The following is a 17805-nucleotide window of genomic DNA, read 5'->3' on the forward strand; positions in this document are numbered from 1 at the left end:
CCTTCAAAAAAAGTCCAAATAACATTTTATTTAATAAAAAAAACCTTATTTTCTGTGCTAATATTGTGCTTCCAATTGTTCAGAATAAATATATATACCTCCGTAGCTACATTTGTGTTTGTGTGTCATGGCAAAGACAATGGCAGCAGCATGCACATAAAAAACAACCCAGAACAGGCAACTAAGCAAGTGGGAATTTGCGTTAAAAACAATAACAAAGAAAACAAAAACGCAACGAAACGAAAAGCGAAAAAGGAAAGGCGGGGAAAACCAGGCAAAGGAAAAGCGCTACGAGTTGGGAGCCTGTCTGACTGACTGGCTGGCTGGCTGCCTTGGCTGGTTGACTGGTTGGCATACCTGGCGTATGGGTAATGTGCTACCTTGTAGGTAGCTGCCAGCAGCTTACGGGTTGCAGGAAAGAACCAAAAGAAAGGTGGAGGAGGGGTGGCCACCAAACGAAACTGGGATAACAGGTCGGAGCGTATTCATTAGAGCAAACGAGAAAAACGTTTGAGGTAATAATAAAATGAGAAAATCAACACAAAGGCCGCCTAGACATGTTAACCTAGCCGAGTCAGCATTTGTTTATACGAGTCACCGAGTTGTGATTAAAAAGCCAGGGAATAATTATACTTTAAGATGAGCCAAAATATTTATGATGAGTAAGAAACCAATTGCAAAGATTGCTTAAATTATATTAAAATATATCATGTTGGAGTACTTAAGACTTGTTAAAAAAGGCATAGGTATGGTAAGAAGCAATAAACAAGAAGTTTTAATGATTATACAAAGTTTGTAAGTGTTTTATAACATAAAATTTAAAAGAATATAAAGCAATGTCATATTTAAAATTACTTTTTAGTAGATAATGGCCTTTCAAAACATCTATTAACATTCCACCGACACTCTTTATTTAAATTCAAAGCAAAAGTATTACCTCTTTCCGGGAATAAATAAAAATACTCAACGCAATCTAGCAAAACAATTTTTTAACAATTTCACGACATTGGTATGCCATAAACATTCAGCTTGCCTTCGCCTCAATACTCAAGTACAGTGAGCTCGCACACTGACACACATTTCCGAAGCCCCCTCGTCCTTTCGGCTTTTCGTCCCTCTGTTTGCCTGCCTGTCTGTCTGTCTGCATGTCCTGCTGTCTGGGGCGTTGAACGTTGCGGCAACGTTTTGGAGCAACAGATAAGCAGGTTGAAACGGGGCAGGATTAATCAAGAAGTGGGGATGGGAGTGGCTGTGGGGCAGAGGGACATCGCACCGTAACTTACATTACAGGGCGGCTGCCTGGCATCGGCATCAATATTCGAGCAGCACAAAAAATGTCTGAGAAACGGACGACCGACAACGCGACTTGCCTGGACCAAGAAGCTAGTACCGAGCGACTTGGCCAACGAATTTGGGAGAGGCGCGGCGAAACCGGATCCCGGAAACGAAACTCAATTTTAGACGCGAATCTGGATTAGTTTGCTGTACACTGCAATTGCGGGTGATTCGCTTCGATTAGGCACTGGCACTCACACAGGGACGCGCGGCGGCATGCGGATGAGGATGCGGCTGATGAGGCGGTTACAGATGCGAATGCAAATGCTGATGCTGATGCGGGACCGGGCTCGGACTCGCTGCTCTGCAGCAGCCGCTGATGGGAGCCGTGGGCCAATGGGCTCATTTGCTTACGATTTCTGGCAGCATTTTCGTTTCGGTTTATATTAATTTTTGCAACTACAAAATATTCGTCGGACTGGCTCTGTTTTTGTGTCAGTGTAAGCTGGCTTATGTATTTTTTGTTGTTTTTATACTTGTTTTTCCTTTTTTTTTTTTTTTGCTTTATTTTTGGGGCTCTGCTTTTTCTTTTCTTTGTTTGGTGAGACGCGACGCTTGTCACTCGCTCGATGCGTACGATTTCTTCAACCCGCGGGCTCTGAGGCAACTACTGATGGCCGCCGCTGCACGGCAGACTTTTTCGCAGCTGGGGCCGCCGCCGCTAGTTCCTTTGGAGCGGATGCTGTTCGGGATGTGGTCGTGTGGCAGTCGCCATCGCTCTTGGCCGCTCTGCGCATGCTGAGCCACAAAGCGACAAATGCGAAAGAGCACATCAGCAGCCACCCTTTGCCACTGAATCTCTGAGATACAGGACCTGCGACTCTCTTCCAGCCAGTAAGTAGGCAATGGTTTGTGATTTTCTAGCTCTTTGCTGGTGAGTTCCAAAGGTTAGGCTTGCTTATGGGGGTATTATTTTTCAGGCATCACCTGCTTTTACCTAGATTAAGCCTATATAAACTCTCTACCCAAACTTCTTTTAATCGAAAACATAAAAATAACAATACCAAAACTCTCTCTTAGCTGTATGTTCTCTTAGCTGCGACTCCAAAAGGGCGTTTTACTTAAAGCCACATGGCAGAAGTCTACAAAACGAGAGCATCCCCATCTCCCTTTTGGGTGTCTCTCCGGTTTTTTTGGCCACCCGCAAAAGTGTTCGCCAGAAACTCCAGGGACTTGTGTCGCCGCCGCGAGTTGGGCGGACAAAAAGTGGCCTGGCTAATAATTTACATATAGGGCGTGGATTTTTCTCAGGCCCAAAAACTCTCCAGCGATCCCAGTCGATGGATGCGTGTGCTTAATCGGGAAATCGCACCCCCAGCCACCCCCTGCACACACCCCCCTTGGCCGTCCAGTCACATTTGTTTGTTTATTTCGAAACATTGTTGTCCTTATTTCAGCGTGCTGTTATCCCCTTGCAGTTTTTGGGGGGATGCGTAAGAGAGAGCCTGGGAAAAAGAGCGAGTTTCATTATGCGTGTGAATGAATTTTATTTGTAACTTTGCGATGTTTGTGTGTGTGTGTGTGTGTGTGTGGGGGTGTACATATGGGTGCAAATGGATTTGATGTAAATTGCAATTTTATGCGTATTTTCATTTCGTTTGCGTTTTACTTCCTCCTTCTCGTTCCCTCTGCTAGCCGTCTTCCTGTTTCAGTTTCTGTTCCTGCTTCGGATTCTGCTTCTGCTGTGTCCTGCCGCCGTGTCCTGCTGTGCGTGTAATTGATAATGGTCTCGATTGTGGTTTCATTCCGCCGCCACCCTCCCTTCGGCTGTCCTTTCCCTCTCTCTGTATCTTTTGCTGTTTTTGTTTCTCCTCTTTGTTTGGCTTTCATTTGTCTGCTTTCGAGGAATTTTTGACAAAATGTGTGTGTTGTCCTGCCACTTTGAGCCGCTTGCTACATGCTACATGCCATATACGATCGGGTTTCTGTAACTGCATTCATGTTGCGTCTGTCCTGTGTAAATATTTTGGGTAAATTGTTTATTTATTTCCAGACACGTGGCCTTATTTACGGTAGTAACCTAAGTTGATTGAATGCTTTTACTTGAGTAATTATTAGTTTGTAGATAAATTTTCTTTGGCAAATTTAATTTAATTCAATATATATACTGTGAATAACATACAAAAGTAGCTTTAAATTTTTAACTATTAAGTGATTATTTATGTTTTTATCTATATTTCACTTTTAACTTTTCCCAAACTTAGGCTTTTAGACATTTATTTCAAGAGAATATTTTCGAAAAGTGTAATTTTATGGAAGATTGGAAAACTCTCCGTAAAGGGTTGCCAATGTCTGGCTCTGATTATTTAGGGCCAAAGCAAAGGTCAGGAATCGTGCAGGGAAATCCCAATGAACTAAATCGAAATGAGCTGGCCCAATAAGGGCTGATAAAAGTCCCCACCGAGAGAGCTAAGACTTACTTACCGATTTATATGAGTTCACTCCCAATTACGCTGTTAATTTTAACGGTCAGCTATTAGTCCCAAGCAGGCCACCAACTACGGTTAGAAAACGCAAGGTACCCCCGCATGTCCGGTGGCAACAACGTTTCGCCATTTGGCCAGGACCCAAAGGTATCTCTGGTGTCCGTGTCCTTAGCCCACGACAATGTCGCACTGGCAAACGGCGGACGGCAAATGCCAGACATCACGGCCAATGGATGGCCGCTCATTTGGCGCTTAAAAATTATGGCCACATGTGGGCAGTAGCGCTAAGCGTGGCCAACACGCTGCTGTTGACCGAATTTCGTTACGTTCGCAAGTTTATCGCGCTGCCGCAAGGCTCTCCTTTATTTCATCCCCCTTGAAGTGCGTGGTGTGTGTGTTGTGTGTGGGCGGTCTTGGGGGTGGTGGCAAGTAGCAGGTGCCAGGTGGTGGGTGCTGGATGCTTCAGCGGGTAATTGGTAGGCAGGCTGCATCGCCTGTAAGTGCGACTACGCATCAGGCGAGTACACAGCATAAAACACCTTGACTCGGGCTTTGATGTAAATAAGTAAATCGTCCGGCTGTGTGGGGAGAGAAGAGCTGATGGGTGGCATTCACGCATTACGAACGGAAGGAAGGGCAGGGCAGGGCAGGACAGGACTGGAGCCAGTCTGGGCATATTTCATTGTTCACTTTAAATGTTTAACAGGCCCAGCCACGGCATTGTTCTGGCCTCTGGATGGTCGGAGAATACCAGATTGCCAGCAGGTTCGTGCAAAGGTTTTAATGCTTTGTCGCCATGGCGGCTGCAGTTCCAGTGATGGCTCCTAGAATACTGACATTTGTGTAATTCTCTGTAAGAAAATGAATGGTTTTAGGTAGAAAAATATTTATATTAGATAGCTGTCATAAAAGGTGTTTTAAAAAGAGTTTTATATAATTTAAGATATAAATAAATGGAAATAACACATCTTAAAACAATTTGTTCTATATTTGAAGTTAAAACAAGCAGCCTTACAAGTATTTATATCTTTTATAATTTACCTTACCCATTATTTGTCATTTCGTATAAGATGTCTCTTAATATATATTCTCATAGCCTGAATTACGTTCCCAAACCAAATATATTTCTAAATATATAGCTGCACTCCATCAATTTCTTATCTGTCTTCTGATTACTATAAGTTCTCGGGCCAATTATTTATTTCCTGGTTCAGCCGTGGTTCTAGATCATGACATCACTAAGCCAGCACCTGCATCTACTTACCTTTGGTGGGCGTCCGAAAAATGTTATGGCTGCCATAGCATCCTTTGTTTAGCGAGTTGTATGTGTGTGTGTTGTTGTGTGTGCGCCTGGGTGTGTTTGGGCGTGTGTATTATTGTTTTGCCTCTGTGAGAAGTGCGCTGCTTGAAATGCTGCACATGCCTGGCCAACCGCATGCCTGGGCTTAGAGGACCGCCGCAAATATTTTGGGCTGCTTGCCCAGAGTCCAACATCCCTCCTGCTACTGCTGCTCCAAGTCTACACTCAGAAAAAAGTCTTGAATAAAATAAATACGAATTTTGGACTTACCAAGCTGCTTAATCAGTTTCAAAGTTAGGTAAAATCGGTTTTATTAGTAATTAAACAGCTGTAATTATATTTTGACCTGGAAATATTTTTTAGTGTATACTCTTAGTACTTCTCTGCCAGCTCAAATTTATTGTACTGAGCTGCCGGCCCCACCTGTCCCTTTTATGCAAAGGCGGGCGACAGCCAGCGGCAGCACAATAAAATATTTTTTGCATTAGGCCAAAATTTGTTGAAAATATTTGCAGGTTTTTAGCTTGACCGAAGGAGAGCCGGCGACAGGGGACCGGGTCTCGCCAATTAAGACTGCTTAAGGGTTACAGTTTTGTGGGGGACACGGGAAGTTGCACATTAAACGCTTCATTAAATATTTAAGTTTAACCTGCTGGCGCGCGTACCACGTGGCGTATGCGTTATATGTAAGAGCATCAACATGCTGCTGCCTGCTGCTACAGCTGCTGCTGCTGCTGGGTTGTTGCTGCTGTTGTTTCTCCACAAAAGAAGTGGATTCTTGTTGCTTGTGCAGCAGAAATAATGTTAAGTGCGGCCGCGAGCATGAAACTGACATGCTTTTCAGCGTTTTCGCATTTCCCCCTTTTTCTTTTTGCAACCAGCTTTCCTTTGCTTTGCGCGGTGAAGCACTGGCCCAACGCTCGCAGCGAATCTTGTTGGCTGGGGCTTCCAGTGGGGTTTTTGTCTTCTGTAGGATTTTCGCATTTTACTTTTTCTTGGCATTTGGCATGGCATTGAACCAGTTTGCCTTTATCAATTGGTGGCTGTGCGCTGGAACACCTTTGGCTCAAAGGGATTTCTGAGAGGAGGTTGCCCCTGACATAACTTTCATTTCTGGTTTTGGTTTTGGTTCAGGTTCTGGCTCTGTCTCTGGTTCTGGTTCTCGCTCTGCAATTTGCATATTAAAATGCCAGGCTCCCTACTGTCTGATTGCCACACTGCACAGGGCCCGACCGTGTCTGTGTCTGCCTTTCACTTTGTCAGGACCTCACCTCTCTCCCCAGTCGGCTGCAAATTAAAAACCACGGCTAACGACTAGGCGGACGAGAGTACCTACAACCCACTTCCATATCCTGCATACATATATCCTCCCCAGTTTGCCCAGTTTTCATGACATCTCTCATATTTCGTGCTCAGATTTCCAGCACTTCAGACGGGCGAACACTTAACCGGTTTCTGTAGCCGCATCCCTTTCGCCGCCGCCTACATTTGCTCATTTGCCGCACTGACTTTTTGGGTCACATCCTTTGGGAGCAATGCGTCAAAATCAGTGTCAACGCGCAGCGAGCTTCTTCTTCCTTATAACTGCGAGTGCACTCAGGGAAAATATGGGTTTAGAATTAAACATTTTAAGAAACTTTGAACAAAGGAAGTACGATGACATTTTGTGTTTCGGAATGGATTAATGTAATAAAATTTAAATGGTTTTTAATTACATGATAATCATACTATATGTGTCTATATTTATAAATATTAAATTAATTATTTAAAGAAGACAATACAAAATATTTTAACATATATTTGTTCCATTCTTTGAAGAATTTATTAATAAGAAACTAACTACTTTACCTTAAAATGTTTCTAGTTGAATAACGACTATTTTTTTCAATGCATCTTACCATCTCCTTCCCGCTCTATGCGTGTTAAAAAATTAATTCTTACCGTTATGCAAACCTCTTTTAGCTTGCGTTCTTTACCGCTCCCAACTCGCTGGCGGAAATTGGCATAGTTCGCCCGCTGAAGGTTGGCAATAAATTGCCAAAAAAAAAGAAAGGGGAGTCGGGAGGAAACCTGCAGCAGTGTCGTTACCTTGAGGCTTATCGCGTAATGTCTTCACGGGTCCCATTGGGTGTGGCTGGCAAATGGCTGGCAAGCGTTTATCGCAACGCGCTCTCGAGCCCGCCAAAATTTCATAAATAGTTTCCCCATTTCGATCGACCGTTGTGGTGATTAATGCTCCGGGGCGCGGCAAATCCCACAATCCGAGCAGATAAATTTAATGGGCGCCGGATTCCTGGCGAATCTCAACAGTTCTTAACGATTCTTCATCACCGTTCGCTGCGCTTCTGCCGCTGCGCGTCAAGTGCAGCGACAGCTCCTCCAAAAACTTGCTTTATGGCCGTCGTTGATGACTTGAATAATAATCATAATAATAACAAGGACGGGACGGGGGCTCTGACAAAAGCACACCTGCCGCATACGACTCGCCTCGCACACACACTCGCAGGACACTCGGCGACAGGTGCGCGTGCACTTGTGCTTGTGCTTCGTGCCTGTTAGGCTGCCACGCCCACATACACACAGGCATAGGGCCGGAGCTGGGGCCTATGGCACTTGAAGTGTGTTTAAAGATAAAAATGCAGTTTATCCTCTTTTCAGTGCAACTAACTGAGGCATCTTAGCAGCATGCTGCGAGTGTGTGTGTGCAATGTGTGCCCACGCTTTTCGGGCTGCTCTGAGTGCTTTAGAAAGAAAATTTTTGTTTTTGTCTGCATTTGGGGGTGAACATTTTTTTCCTTGCCATAGCCATAGCCATAGCTATAGCCATAGCCACTCGTGTCGCCCATTTAGTCCACGGCCCAGCTAAGGCTCTCCTGCGCTTGAATACTTTTCAATAGTTCTTCAATAGTTTGCTGTCAACACTTTGCTTTTTTTTAATCCCCGCATCTACCTCTGCACTTTACTTCGGGCTCTTTTATTTCACATTCATTGCCAGATTTTTCGTTCGGATGTTTGGGCTTTTGAAAGGATGTCCCCCACGCTTTTACCATTCAGGTCAAATTAAAACAGAAATCGGTGGATATATATTTGGGTTATGGTCGAATTTAAGTGATTTTAGATACGGTTCAATAAGTTCAATAAGTTCATGGGGTTAAAAGATAAACTATTTGTAGAATAAAATACATAATAGTTGAGTAAGGAGTGAAACCATATTCAATGGTTGTTGATTCTGAGCAGGAATAGGGTTGAAATTAACACCTTCACTTCACCAGCAGGCTTAATCATAAACAAAATTTATTTAATTATAATAAAAATTAAACAGCATTCAATATTATATGTCTTAAATTAGGCTGCCTTCCAAAAGTACATTATTATTACTTCTTTCTTTGAACAGTATGATTTCCAAGTACCCAGAAGAGTTTCTAACCGAATAACTCATCCGCCCCGGGGACGTAAAGTAAATAAAACGGAATAATCAATGAAGGAAATGCCAGCCTAGTACTAGAAATTATTGGCAAGTCAAAGAAGGCATAATAAAGTCAGCGAATTACGAGGCAAGACAACACAATCAAACACAATCAGCGAATGTATACAAAAAAATTGAATTTTGATTCGGATGTTGGCCTGGCTAATGAAAATCAATTGGGTCGCATGCCATTTTGGGCGGAAGTCCGCAGAAAATAAAACAAAACAGCAGCAGCCTCTCTGCCGCTCTGTTTGGCCCTTACAAATACGAGCGAGTAATTTTGCATGCGATGGGATAAATTTCGTTTATGCGCAGCAGGCATAAAATTATATAAAATATATATAACACAAAAAGTTCCGACTGCGTACGCAAGTTCTTATGAATACCAAATGATTGCCGGCGAGTAAATGAGAGAAGTTTTCGGATTGATGCTCGGCGCTCACTTTCAACAATCAAAATAAATATTTAAACATAATCGGACCCACAATTAGCCGGCGACTCTACCCTTCCTCTTGAGCCCTATCTTTTGGGCCGGTTTTGTGGTAAAAATAAATTAGAGTCCGCCACCCGCTCGCCACCCAACTGCAATTGGCCTTCATTTGCGAATGAGCAAATAAGTGAGTTAACTGTAATTTCGGGCTAGTAATCATTAATAATTTATGGCCAATAGGCCCAAGTCGAGGCCCACCGCACGGTGCCCTCTCTGTCCTACTCACACACCCTAGGCTCAAATGGGCGGGCGGGCACAGGCGGAAGGGGCGTGACAGGGAGGTGGAAAATCGGGGGGAAACTTCTGAAAGCCAGGGGTTAAGTTTGGACCGAGTGGCACTTTGGCCCCGGCTGCCGTTGCTAGCCACTTGACGTTTGGTAAAGCAAATTTTAAATAGCACAAATACTTGTGCTCCTTGCTCTCCTTGCTTATTGTTGTTGTTGTTCTCATTGTTGCTGTAGTTGTTGCCGCTGTTGTTGCTGTGCCAGTTTTTGTTTGACCGGCAACAATTGACTGAGCCCTCGTTTTAACCCATTGAGGCAACTGACTGCAGGTACAAATGAAATGTAAATAATTTAACAGGCATAAGTTTAACGCTCCGTTTCCAGAGTCTCTGTTGATCTTTCAATTTGCCAAAGAAATTCTGAGAAATAGGCGCAAACATTTCACTTCTGTGGAATTTCCAAATTGGAAGCGCCTAAGTTATCGTAGAAAATCAATTTACTACAATAAAAAATGATTAAATATGCTCAAATTAAATATCTTGTGTTTATTTTAAATATTAATAACGGCAGCTGTTTTCCGCTGAAATATGATTAAATTAGAAAACCAAGCTAATCATGGCGACTTCCGTTTCCCGGTTGGCATTGTCTTTCATCTGAGTTTTCCTTGGAATTTTCCCCGCAACTCAACTTCGGGGTGGCATTACTCACGTTCACGTTCATTGCAGGCGTACGTGCTAATGCCGGCATATTGATAGAAATCCTGTAAATATCCTGTCAACACGGCGCATCAAGCAATGAAAGGAAACACAACGGAGCAGCCATTTCGCAGGACGACAAGAAAACGGAGCCGAAGGCTGAAGGACTCGGCAAGTCGCACGCTAATAGCGACAGCTGCACGTCGCCAGCGATAACAGGATACAACATTAAAGTACTTTTAGATTTATTTTTAAAGAGGCCCCCACTTTTCTGCATTTACAACCACGCCGCTACGATGACGATGGCTTAAAACATAAAATTATGACAGGTTGTGGTCGTTTTGAAGGTGTACACTCCTCTGTTACATGATGGATTCAATGGCTGCTCGACTTGGTTGCCATGACAGTGCCGAGCCGCTTAAACACTCCAAAGTGGAAGGCAGACTGTGGAGGTGGGAGTGGCTTTAGGGGTCGTGCAAAAATCGAACAGGAAAAATATAATCTCTCTACAGTTCTATGGAGTATTCGAAATTTTAAAATATAAGTAGTAGTAAAATCGTACATAAATAATTATAAAATAACGCTAAAGCTTACCAGCTCTCTAATATCGTCTCTTTTTTTTTTGTTGTTACATTAGTTTTTAGACTTTTATTGGCAAACAATTACTAAGTTAAAGTATATTTTTTCCTTTGATGCTCGCTTGACTTAAGACAATTTATTAAATATTTTTTTAAATAACATTTTCCGCTAGGTATACTTTTCAGTCTGTTTTCTGGCGTTTTGTAACATAGTTTTGTCTATTTTGTTTGTTTAAACAATAAGTAAACCTGCTAGTTACAGGCCTGTACTTAACATCTACGATTAAGCTGACTCAACGGCAGAAGACGCCACTGATTACTAAAATAATATCCTTTGTTTCCGCCTCCCCTTGCATTTTAATACTGGAATTTCCCTTTCTTTTAAGCTGATCCCAAGCCTTATCAGCACACTCCAGTAAGCAGCAACCCCAGCTTAGCAATTTACCAGTCCCGCCAGCCCCCTCCGCCTCCAATCCCAGCCACCGGCGCAACTTCAGCTGCACATTTTTGTATTCCTCTTCCTGGAATTTCGCTTTATTATAAAATATTGAAGATGTACACAATACAAAAAGGAAAAAGAGCGCTGCTGAAAAGAAAGAAAATTGTTGGGGATGCCAACGGGAAAAAGGAAAGCAGGTAAAAGACAGACGTTCCGTTCAGCTCTCCCCGACGCGACTTTGAGTAATGACAGCAGCTGCTCTAATCGAAAACGTGTTTAAGTAGCTACCTGAAGCATTTAATAAAGCGAAATAAAAACTGGGGGCCAACTGAAAAATGCCAAAAGTCGTAGGCGTGGTCATAATTGCGTGGCACGGCGTGTCGCCATTTTGAAGTTAGTTACACAAGACAATGGCCGCTTCGCCGCAGGGACAGAGTAGCGGAAACGGAAGTGGAAATGGAAGTGGAAGCAGCGGCTTCATTTTGCCGTTTTGTTGTCTGTCATTTGCCGTCAGCCCTTTAAGTTTTGTACGTGCGGTTGCCTTGCGGTTTGACTTGTAGTCGTGTCCTGTCCGCTATCTGTGTGAGCATGTCCTGCACCTCCACTGTGTGCCTGTGTGCCTCTTCTGCCTGTGTGTGTGTGTGTGTGATAAACATAATAAACATTCTTATCCCGACCGGAGAGAGGCATACACGGGCTTAGTGTCTAACAAATGTGCGCCGTGTGACAACGCCAGCGACACGAGTTGCAGGGCAAGGTGCCGCCTGCGGTCCTCACATAGGCATGCGTGTAGCTACACTGAAAAATAAAGCTGGATTAGCCCTGATCACAGTGGATATACAAGAAAATCTATATTTAATTGAAATCATAAATTAAAGGAAAGAATGTTGGTAAACTTTTCCCTGGATACTTTTTTTTTTTAATATCTATACAGAAATATTTAAAAATAAAATTATACCGATTCCATTTAGAGATGCTTTCGGGTCAGAAATCAACTACATTACAAATGAAATCTAATTGTTTCTGATAAAAAATTAAAAAACAAAAATCATCTGACAAAGAGCATTGAAATAAATATTTAATACTTATGTTTATTTAATTTTTTTCTGTGTTCTTCGAAACGCTTTTATGTGTGTGTGTGTGGGTAAGCGGAATGAACGGTAATCCGTCGTGTTTTGAATAACAAAATTTTCCGTACGAGATTGTTGCACACTGGAATTTGCCTGGACCGCTAACAAACCGCAAGCAATGTCAAGTGGCACGAGGTGGAAACAAAAGACACAAGCAACAACTATGGCAAAAAATGCCGTGTCCTGGGCCACGCCCTTCCCAACACCACACTCACATGCAGACCCTCTTTTTTGTGTGTTCTCAAAAGGGAAAAACAAAAAAAAAGAAAAACACTCAAAGGATAAGGGATATCCTGGCCAAGTCGCGCACGCACATTTCGCACAAATTCTCGTCGAGTTTGTCAATAAAAGTAAAGAACCCTTGCAGCCTTTAGGCCAGCTGCCATTGCGTGACAATCGCCACCTGGTCTCAAACACCCGTCCATACATCCTTGGCGAAAGGCTCTCAGGTAATTGATCAAAACATAATTCCAGGCATATCAAATAGAAATCATTTATTTCAAGGTCTACATTTTCCTTAAACTGCCTTCAAGCCGTGTAAGAGTTATTTTTCAAAATGAGGTTTGGGGTACAGTTACTATAAGAAGCAAAAAGAGTTTTCCGAATAAGATTTGACGCATCTTTGAGTTAGTTGATTTTGGCATAGTTATGATCAAACTTTGGTTCGAGTTAGATTCCTTTCTTGTTTTACAATTAACAAATGTAATGAGAAGAACACACCTTTGTCGGTTTTAGAAAAATACACAAACAAATAACATTTTGGAAAAATGTAAGAAAGACGTCTTAGTTTTTGGTTGCTGAAAAATAGCTGGAAATAATATGAATAATGCAATAAAATATGAATATTCGAAATTTCTTAAGATTCAAAGAACATTTTAGTTAGATCTTAAAACTATTTTTATAAATATCTAAGATCAAAAAAATTGCTGTGTTCTATGCTCCATTTCTAAATTAAATGAAATTCCATCTATATACCCTTTAAGGAGTATTCCAAGCTTCGGTTTTACTTTCTCTTGCCATGTTTAAACTATGCTCTCTGGTTTTCAATTTCATACTCCATTCGTTTTCATCTGGCTCGCTTTCCCTTTCTGGGCCCATCATCCTTCTGTCTAGTCCACCGCCCCGCCCGCCGTATTAATGGCATTTATTATTTTCTCGTTACACGTTGACTTTTGTGCGGCAATTTCTCAAACCGAACGCGTCCTTTGCCGGGAAGGTGGGAGCCGGGAGCCGGGAGCCGAGAGACGAGCAGCAACAAACGATAACAGCTGACAAGGATAAAGTGCAAACGCTGTCAGCGGAGTTGGTCCAAATACGAGTAGTTGGGCGTCGGAGTACCTGGACATCCCATCGTATCCCGGCCATCCTGGAGCCGACAAGGAGATCCAGTCTCGGCCCTCCACTTCGGATTTAGTCCGGACGAGCAGGCAGTTTTTCTTAATTTTCCGGGGGAATCTGCTAGGCCAGCGATAAAGCACTCGGCACGCGGCCTTGTTTGGCCTTTAAATTTAAATTTATAACACCCGCCAAGTGGCGGCGCCGCCTCACTGGGGAAATGGGTCGCGCTTAGTTAATTGGCCTGGCTGATGAATTGTTGAGCCGTTGGCAAATTAACCCTCATCAGGATCAGAGGAGTGGGGCTGGGACAGGATCAGGGGCACTTGCCACCTTCCGCTTCCTGCGGCGGATCTCCCCGCCCGTTTCCGCGTCCTGCACACATGAACACGCACGTAGAACAGGTGCCGGTGCCGGGGCCAGATAAATTGAAGCTGATATATTTTCCAGAATACAAAAAATAAAAAAATAAAAAAATACAAACGGAAAACGAAATAACAGTTGAACTTCCTGAAGTGTTGTTTTTAATGAATGCAACTTCCTATATGTATTAATATACTTTTTCTGTTTCTTGAAATTGATTGGTAATATAAATAATAATAATAAGGTTCATTATATTTAAACATTTCTATATTGAAAACTCTTTTGCAGATAATATTCAATTTTTTACGACTGGGAAATAGCTTTCAACAACACATATCCCCCATCAGATAAGTATGTATGTATATAACCAACCCAAAAAATACATATTGCTGGGAATTTCGTTATCATTGATCATCGATCTGTATTAACTTCAAGGTCTGACCTCTGTCTGCACTCTTAAAACAGAAGGAGAGGGAACAGCATTGGCTTCGTGGGCACATCTCTAGACTCCACTTGGAGCCCCAAAATGGTGCGGAGGATGTCTTGAAAGCCGTTGCTTTGCATGCCACAGGAAATTCAATAAAGTTTCCGGCATGAGGGGATTTCAAGTGCTCGGGCGCAGACTGAGTGAGACTGAGACCAACGTGGCCCTTGCACAGAGCCAAGGCGCATACAAATCAAGTCAACAATGGCTCGGCCACAGTCCCCCGGCGTCACAGTTAGCAGTTCTACATGACTCAGTCCGAAAAGGGGGCTGGGGAAATAGAATATATTTTTTAGCTTGCTCCACCAGTGCTGGTCGTTTTTTGGTGAACAAAAAAATTCATTTATAAAAATCAAACCGAAACCAAATGAATTTTCCTCTTATGTCACTTCATAAAGTATCGAAATTCGATCAAATTATTTCTTAATATTTGTATATGTATTTGTTTGTACACACTCAACTCCAGAGAATTGCAGTAGTTCTAGGAGAGGATCGGAAATAGGAACCAGAAAAGGGAAACATCATGGATACCATGGACACCCAGCAGTTTTCTCCGCAGGCAGTGGGAAATGAGTTCGTCCGCCAGTACTACACGTTGCTAAACAAGGCTCCCAACCAGTTGCGCCGCTTCTACAATAACAACTCCTCGTACACCCACGGGGACTCCCAGGTGGTGGTGGGTAAGCGAGAGATACACAACCGGATCCAGCAGCTAGACTTTAAGGATTGCCAAGCGAATATCTTTCGGGTAGATGCCCAGGTTTCGCCTGGCGACGGTGTGGTGTTGCAAGTAAGCGGAGAGCTGTCCAACGATGGCCAACCCATGAGGCGGTTCTTCCAGACTTTCGTTCTAGTCGCCCAGTCGTCGAGGAAGTACTATGTGCACAACGATATTCTCACCTACCATGATCGAGGCTCCGCGCAGGAGAAGAATCAGATTAAGGAGACGCTTGCATGCAGTATTGTCCCTCTAGACCAGGATCTAGCCATAAGAGCCGAGCAGGTTCAGAACAAAGAACAGGTTAAGGAGCAGAATGTGAAGATGGTGGATCAAGCAGTTCAAGTAGTATGCGATCTAGGCAGACAGGACAATCAGGTTCAGAATAAGGAACAGCTTGACAAGCCTGAAGTCCAGATGGTGGATCAGGCTGTTCAAGTAGCATGCGACATGGTATCTACTGACCAGGATCTAGGTAGGAAGGATAAGCAGGATCGAATTGAGAAGCAGGTTGAAAAATTAAACGTCCAGAAGGTGGATAAAGCTCTTCAAGTAGCATGCACAATGGTCTCAAAATATACACAGCCGGAGCCAGTTGCTTCGGGGACGGCCTGCAGTGCTGCATCACAGACTGAAGAGATTTTCTTAGAGACCCAGGCTAACCTTCCTCCGCCTCAATCAAACCCAAATAAAATAACTCTACGCAGAAAATCTCCTGTGGTGCAACAGCGGCCAAATGGCTTGAAGAAGTCATCACAACTCATCGAGCAAAAAAGACAGGAGCAGCCATCCCACACGGTTACACAGGAAGAAGAAACAACACAAAAGCTGCAGCTAAATAATAAGCCAAAGTCTACTTCTTCCTCATCCAGCGCAGCCCCTGATAAAGTCCTGCCTCAGAAACAGCTCTTGTTTACAGAGTCCTTAGGCGGTCAGGTGGGTGCAGGTCAGACCAATACAAACGGCAACAAGCGGAACGGCAATAGTTTAATCCATCTAGAAATAGAAATATCAATTTATTTGGTAGATAATCCTTAGAATTGTCATTATAAAACTGTTTTCCAACTATATTATTTGATAAGAAAATTAAAAACTTGGAGGAATATAGACGCATACTTCAAGAATAAAGCCGCACCTCAGGTTCTGTTTTATTTCCTATGTAGATCCCAAAATAGTGATCAATGCTGGGTGTGTCACTGCCCTGTGTATTGTCCAAGTGATTTCTCCCTCTGTGTTGGTTTCCCATTTCATTGGTCGCAAATATGTGCTGAAAGTAGGGCAGGCCTTCCCGTTTCGGGCCTTTTGTCTGCCAGTTCATTGGCCCATTTCCCACTTTTATGTTGGCCTGCTGCAGCAGCCAAAATGCAAATGAGCATCTCGGGATCTGGACTGGGATCTGGATCTCGGCACTGGACGCTGGCCAGCCGCCAACAAGGCAAGGGGGTCACGAGGAAGCTTCACAAAAAAAATATATAGAGCGAAGTGTGGCCAACTTTAAACGTAGTGAAACCCAAAAGGAACGGAGTGCCGACTCCTGCGCTTGCTATATTTTATTTACTAAGTGCAAATGTTGTTTGCAGTCATTGAAATTGAAACAAATATACATACACGCACGCCGGAGCACATAAAAACAAAAAATAAAAACCCAAAAAACCAAAGCGAGGCGGAGGAAAAGCCTAAGCCATTTGTAGCCCTTTTGTGAGTGAGGAAAACAGCAGCAACAAACACGCAAACTTAGCTGCCTCATCATGCCGCCATTAATGTGCATGTGTGTGCGCGGGTATGGGTGTGTGTATTGTGTGAGTGGTGTGTGTGTGTGTGTGTAAAAGTTATAGTAAATGCGAGACGCACGTATTTTAATATGTGCCCCAAAGCAGAAGAAAAATCGCACGTACGTGACTTCATTTGCTCTGCTCTGTCCCATTGCCTCTGGCCCCTACTGTCCCTGTCCCTACCTCCGCCGCTGTCCCTAGCCCGAGCCCACGGCGTCTCCTTTTCGTCCCTTTTCAGAGTTGCCATTGGGTGCCGAAGAGGATTGCCGCGTGATATGCTGAAATTATTTGTAAATCATTCAATTGAAAAGCCTCAATTACTACTTTGAGAGCTACATCATTTCCGATTAAATGTGACTTAAAATGTTTATTTGATTAATTCTTAATTAAGCGAGATTAATCACTTGAAATGTGGTAACTGCAACAGATTAAAAGTTGAGGTTTTCATTTCACTTAAATTGACAGTTTGTACATACAATGTTATGTTTGTTTTTATTGTAATTAGTTTTTATATTCGAATAGAGAACCCTATATTCATTCAGCTACTTCATACACTCCCAAATCTTCTTCTCATTCCAACACAACTATGTTTGTTACTCCTGTTGGATGATTTCCATACGGAATATTCTGAAATTGAGATTGACATGAGCCTTTGCCTTGCTGGCTCTTCACAGGAGTGTGTGATTGCCCCATGTCCTGTCCTGGCTGGCTTCTATTCTGGCCGCTTGCCCCCTCGATAACATCCTTTTGCCTGCTCGGCACTATCCCTGTTGGGCAAGGACCAATCAATGGCGTCTGGCCTGATCTGATGTCTGTGTGCGCTCGTGCGTGCGACACATGTTTTAATTAATAAATGCCATTGTCAAATCACCTGACATTAGGCCATGACGACGGCAAGGACCTGAAAAATTCGCCTCATAAGTTATGGTAGCTGGATGGTGAAGGCAGGACCCCGGACAGGGCAACCTTACCGTTACCGGACCATACAAAATTAGCGTCATTATGCCAGAAACAGTTGCACGCCTTCCAGCTATCTCCCTGCACACATAT

The 17805-nt window shown here is 43.2% G+C and overlaps 2 protein-coding genes and 1 long non-coding RNA gene across 3 annotated transcripts in view; 1 reads left to right on the forward strand and 2 right to left on the reverse strand.

Annotated features, from left to right (window-relative positions):
• Window positions 1-1946, reverse strand: part of nAChRalpha1 (nicotinic acetylcholine receptor alpha1) — a 61688-nt gene extending 59742 nt beyond the window's left edge. The window contains exon 1 of the mRNA XM_017164706.3: window positions 1284-1946. The gene's annotated coding sequence lies outside the window, so the exon portion shown is untranslated. The remainder of the gene's footprint in view (window positions 1-1283) is intronic.
• Window positions 1947-10164: 8218 nt separating this feature from the next.
• LOC121501918 (uncharacterized) lies at window positions 10165-10700 on the reverse strand. Its single transcript, XR_005990731.1, has 2 exons — window positions 10531-10700; window positions 10165-10450 (listed from the first exon to the last, which is right to left on the reverse strand). It is a non-coding gene; the product is annotated as an uncharacterized lncRNA (long non-coding RNA).
• Window positions 10701-14788: 4088 nt separating this feature from the next.
• Window positions 14789-16021, forward strand: LOC108073162 (ras GTPase-activating protein-binding protein 2-like). Its single transcript, XM_017164668.1, has one exon. It carries the CDS (start codon window positions 14789-14791, stop codon window positions 16019-16021), a length of 1233 nt encoding a protein of 410 aa, XP_017020157.1.
• The last annotated feature ends 1784 nt before the right edge of the window (window positions 16022-17805 follow it).

This window comes from Drosophila kikkawai, chromosome 3R (assembly GCF_030179895.1).
Source record: "Drosophila kikkawai strain 14028-0561.14 chromosome 3R, DkikHiC1v2, whole genome shotgun sequence".
Classification (NCBI taxonomy): Eukaryota; Metazoa; Arthropoda; class Insecta; order Diptera; family Drosophilidae; genus Drosophila; species Drosophila kikkawai.